The 5,673-nt window shown below is 38.8% G+C and overlaps 1 protein-coding gene across 1 annotated transcript; it reads left to right on the top strand.

The window, feature by feature from the left end:
• Positions 1-626: 626 nt before the first annotated feature.
• Positions 627-4,820, top strand: ZNF322 (zinc finger protein 322). The gene has a single exon (XM_087438159.1). The coding sequence runs from the start codon at positions 645-647 to the stop codon at positions 1,851-1,853; it is 1,209 nt and encodes a 402-aa protein (XP_087294285.1). The 5' UTR covers positions 627-644; the 3' UTR covers positions 1,854-4,820.
• Positions 4,821-5,673: the final 853 nt, after the last annotated feature.

The raw sequence follows: 5,673 nt of genomic DNA, 5'->3' as shown, positions 1-5,673 counted from the left end.
TGCCTAACATCACATAGCTAGGATGATAGAGTCAGAGAAACCTTTCTTCTCTTTGTACGCTGGGAATTCTAATGATCATTAACCGTTTCCTTTCAAACCCTTCTACAGAAATGGCTGCATATTCACAGTCCCCTTTGGTTTGTCCCCTTTGTTTTTCTTCATGAGCAGGCATACTGATGATTAGACCTGTCTTGGTCACTTAGCTGAAGCAAGGGGAAGAGGAAGAACCCTGATTTTGAGATGACTCAGGTTCATAAAAGAAACAGTTCTTCCTGGTACTTTCCCCATATGTGTTGCTGATTAGTTTTATATGAGCAAAGAGGAAAACTAACTGATTTCAACCCCTGCAAAACCTAGAGCACTTAGGGACTTCGATATAGAATTTGTCTTTTCTGCAGTGATCTTAATTTTGAGCATTCTTTTCTTAGTTATAAGAATATAAATATTTCTCCTTTGTCTCACAGGGTTGGAACTACCAATTCAGGAATTAGTGTATATAATGCTGGAAACTTGTAGAGAGGAACTGCTCATGACTGAAAGGCTGAAAACAGATGTATCTTTCAAATTCTTATCAAGAAAATGACTGAAGAAAATGATGGGTCAAGAAGACCAGTGGAAAACTCCCTAGGAGAGAGCCATAGAAAATGTACACTTCAGAAGAGAGATATAATCAGAGAACTCAGAAAAGGAAAATATATCATGTATGCCCTCAGAAGGGTAAAAAGATTTTTATTCATGTGCGTGAGCTCACTCAAATAGATGATCAGATATACCAGTGCCTTGAACGTGAGCAAAACTTGTGTAAAAACTTAGCTCTTATTATGTGTGAGAGAACCCATACTGGGGAGAAACCTTATAGATGTGATATGTGTGAGAAAACCTTCATCCAAAGCTCAGATCTTATTTCACACCAGAGGATCCACAGTTACGAGAAACCTTATAAATGTAGTAAATGTGAGAAGAGCTTTTGGCACCACTTAGCCCTGTCAGGACACCAGAGAACACATGCAGGTAAAAAATTCTATACATGTGATATTTGTGGCAAGAATTTTGGTCAGAGCTCTGATCTGCTTGTCCACCAGCGAAGCCATACGGGCGAGAAACCATATCTATGTAGTGAGTGTGATAAATGCTTCAGTCGAAGTACAAACCTCATAAGGCACCGAAGAACTCACACGGGTGAGAAACCATTTAAGTGTCTGGAGTGTGAAAAAGCTTTCAGTGGGAAATCAGATCTTATTAGCCACCAGAGAACTCATACTGGTGAAAGGCCCTACAAATGTAATAAGTGTGAAAAAAGTTACCGACACCGTTCAGCCTTCATTGTTCATAAAAGAGTTCATACTGGGGAGAAACCCTATAAGTGTGGTGCCTGTGAGAAATGCTTTGGCCAGAAATCAGACCTTATTGTGCACCAGAGAGTCCACACGGGTGAGAAGCCGTATAAATGCTTGGAATGTATGAGAAGTTTTACTCGGAGTGCCAACCTAATCAGGCACCAGGCAACTCACACCCATACTTTTAAATGCCTTGAATATGAGAAAAGTTTCAACTGTAGCTCAGACCTTATTGTGCATCAAAGAATTCACATGGAAGAGAAACCACATCAGTGGTCTACATGTGAGAGTGGCTTCCTCCTAGGCATGGACTTTGTTGCCCAACAGAAAATGAGAACTCAAACAGAGGAGCTGCATTATAAATACAGTGTATGTGATAAAAGCTTCCACCAGAGCTCAGCCCTTCTTCAACATCAAACAATACACATTGGTGAAAAACCATATATTTGTAATGTAGGTGAGAAAGGTCTTGAGCTCAGCCCTCCCCGTGCATCAGAAGCCTCTCAAATGTCTTGATCAGACAAGAAGTTATAATACCATAAAAAATGTATTTACATGTCAGAGAACTCATTAAAGTGAAGAACTCTAGGCAAATCTTAGACTTTCCTCAGAGCTCAGACTTCAATGGGGACCAGAGAATCTGCAGTTGTAGGAATTTGAGAAATGGTTTGCCCATAGAGCTGCCCTAACAGAACACCTTATCAATCACTACAATGAGAAACCTTACAGTGCCGTGAGTTTTGGAAAACTTTTAGTCCAAGCTCATATCTGATCACCCACAAGAGGATTCATACAGGTGGGAAACCTTACCAATGCAGTGAGTGTTAGAGAGCTGTCTAGCAATGCTCACCCCTCCTCATTCGGAGAGAATTCACATTGGAGGAACTTTAAATGCTCTCAGTGTCAACATTGCTTCAGACACATGTTCATCTCATTGGACGTCAGAAAGCCCACACTGGGGAAAAACTCCAGCAAGTGTGAAAAAAGCTTCTAACAAAACTATGACTTTCTTACCCATCAGAGAAGCCATACTGGTGAAAATTTGTATATTTATCTTGAATGTGGCAAAAAGCATTAGTTGGAGAGCCTTCTTGGGTTTGCACCAGGATAACCCAATCTGAGGAAAGAACTTTCAAAGTCTCTGAATGAGAAAAGCTTCTGTCAGTGATCAGCTCTTGTGGTCCACCAGGGAACTCACATAAGTGAAAAACCCCATAAATACCTTGAGTCTGAAAAAAGCCTTGCTAGAAACTCCTACCATATTGGGCCCCAAAGAACCTACTCTGAAAAGAATTTTGCTCTAGTGAGAGGTCTCATTGTGGACTGTGTACATATAATAGGTATGAGAAGAACTGTTATCATAGCTAGTTGACCCATATGGTAGAGATGACTTTTAATGGAGTCAATATGTAAACAGTTTTTTAGATACCCAGAAGCTTGTTCTGGGAGGAGCTAGGGCAGGTCAGGGTAGGCCTGATGGGTAACTCAGGTGAAGATGCTTTTCTTTTATCTGAACCACTTAATGAGTACTTTACTTTTACTTTTTAAAATTTGGAAATCCAATAAAGGAAAGGACTGTAACCTTGTAATAGAAGGTGTGGCATGTGTTACTGTTGGGGAAAAGGAGTATATTGACTTTGTCTCTGTTGATTTTTTTGTTCTTGGCTAGAATGGGGTCTAATGTGTTGATAGTACCATGGGAACCTTTTGCTGGTAGTGAACTATTCAGTTAAGGAGTAGTTATCAAAAGCTTTAGATGAAAACTAGATCAAAAGTTTTCCCTTTGGAGGGCCAATCTCATATAAAGAGGCAGAATACTCATCTTCTTACTTAGTATAAATTGAGGCATACCCTCCTCACAAGCTTCCTTTCCCTAAAATATCCTCAGATTATCACTGGTATTTGAAATTTCAGTTTTGGAGATTCATTTCTTTTCAACTCAGAAATGCAAATTCCAGGATGATAGTTAAGATGTTGCTAGTATCCATATTTTTGTGACTTTATCATGTCTCTTTCAATGATAAGATATCCTCATCAGCTCCTTGCAGAATAGTTAAGGGTAGACTGAAAGAAAGGTTTAAGCCTGAGTAGGCAGAGTAAAATATATAATGCATTATTAATGGAGGAGCTAGACTTTTTGATTTTCAGTATCCTGACTCCAAAGCTGGTGTTCTTTTCCCTCCATTATCCTGCTGTTTATAGAAAAATCAAGCCCCATAATGATATGCCTTTCATTTGTTTCAGTTCTGCCAAGGAAAGAGGATACTTTTTATTCCCAGGTAAAGGATTGCAGTCACCACAATATAAGGTATATATTTGGTTTGGAATGTAGAATTCTAAATACTAAAAGGGAAAAGTAGTTGGCAGATTCATCAGAGGTTTAAGGGTAAGCACTTATCTCCAATTTAACAGGATAATTGTGATTATCTTTAACATTCTCTAGAAATACTTTAATTAATCCAGGAATCTATAAGTGGATACTTCTGAGGTTTTTTCCTTCCCTCAGATTAAAAGACCTTTAATATAAATACTTAAGATTCCTACAGTATCTGGGAGTCTAGACTGGTGAATAAATATTTTGTTGCTGGTCTGATCCTCTGGTTTATCTTAGCAAATCCCTGAACTTTAGAGAGTGTTGGCATTTGGACTCATGGAGGTGGCCAACTGCTGCCTTGCATGTAGCTCTAAGCTTTGATCCTAGCGACTCATTGATCATTTTGAAATCTTAGAGTCAATGCGTGTAGCTCATAGTGATAATAAGGAATTTGATCCTAGGATTTTTTCTTTTCTTTTTTCTTTTAGAAAACAGATCCTGGATGTTTATTTCATCTGATGTGTTTTAGTAATTTTCGTAAATAGCTCTCATACCGTGAAAGTTGCCCAGTGTGATAAAACGCACGAGATGTATTTGTTTCTCTTTGGTGAAAATCATGCCTATCATTAGTATATGTTTGACAGTTGTAATACTACAATAGTTTTGGGTGTATGGCATGGTGGCGATGAAAATTAGTCCTTATGGCTACTTGTTAGTCATTAGAGAGAACTCAGAGAAGGGGACAGAGTTGGTATCATTGGCAGGGCAATGACTTGACCCTTCTTTCAACTGATCTTAACTGGTAATCGTCTCTAGTGTTTAAATAAATTAAGGATGGACCATCCCTCAAGCAGAGAACTTTGGGAGTATGAAATAGGTCTGAGGGCTTTTAACCATGGGGAAAAGCTGTTGGTAGTATTCATCTAGCATAACCTGAGGTTGGAGAGGACCACTTGGGAGCCTGTAACCAAAACTAGAAGGTAACTTCTGGGATGGATGGAGGTTCTCTTGAAACAGTGCCAACCTAAATCTACCTCAGGTAAGTAGTTAGAGTAACTTTTTCAAGATTTCAGACCAAACGAGACACTTGTATCAGTCAATGTATTCCTATGCTTTAATGTTTTTGTTTTCCCTTAATTCTTTAAATAAACATTTGTTCTGAAAAATTCCATTTTGTCTCCACTGTACTAAGAAAAAGCATTTCCCCTACACTTGCAATAGAATAAAACAGATATTCAGGAATCCTTTCACAACGTATACATATATCTAATCATCACAATGTACTCTTTAAATATCTTACAATTATATTTGTCAGTTACACCTCAGTGAAGCTGGAAAAAAAAAAATAGATATTCATGCGACCCTTAGGCCTGGTGAGAGTGATAGCCATTTACCCATTGCTAAAATTCTAGGAGTTTTTGATGCTAAGGTAGAGAGGAAATGGAAAACTGGATGGAATACTGTCTGCTTCACTGAAGACATTGGACCCTGTTGGAGCCTCCCCACTGCATTACATAAGTAGCACAGGCAGGAGTAATAGCTTCAACTGACCGTATTTGGGGGTAAAATTGAGTAACAACAAAACCATCTATTATTCACGTGAATAACCTATATCCTCAAAATTAGGGAAAATTTCACAATTCCCAGTAGAATCCATATATGGCTCCAGATTACCTCTTCCCACTTGATCATTTGTCGGAGTGGGGCAAGGGAAGTGGTGTAAAAATGGTGGCATTGATTTAATTCCCGTTAGGAAATTTGCCCCGGTTTATGTCCGTTTACTCTGCCAACAGAATAGGTCCCAGAGTTTTAAGTGGCTTTCATGTGAGAACAAAATAAGAGGGAGGTATGACAGTTAGATGGATAAAAAGAAGAAGGGAAAATGGTACAACTTCAAGTTTTGTTTTTCCGTCTGATGTTCATATAGAGTGGTATGGCTAGACAAGGCCTGCAGGCTTAATGCTTTTTTTTCCCCCACTTAAACTGATGCAACATCCAAACATTTAGGTATGCCGTGGTGAG

The sequence above is a fragment of the Ceratotherium simum genome, chromosome 13 (assembly GCF_057802395.1).
Source record: "Ceratotherium simum simum isolate JZ-2026a chromosome 13, ASM5780239v1, whole genome shotgun sequence".
Classification (NCBI taxonomy): Eukaryota; Metazoa; Chordata; class Mammalia; order Perissodactyla; family Rhinocerotidae; genus Ceratotherium; species Ceratotherium simum.
This window is presented reverse-complemented; position numbering and strand designations above follow the sequence as displayed.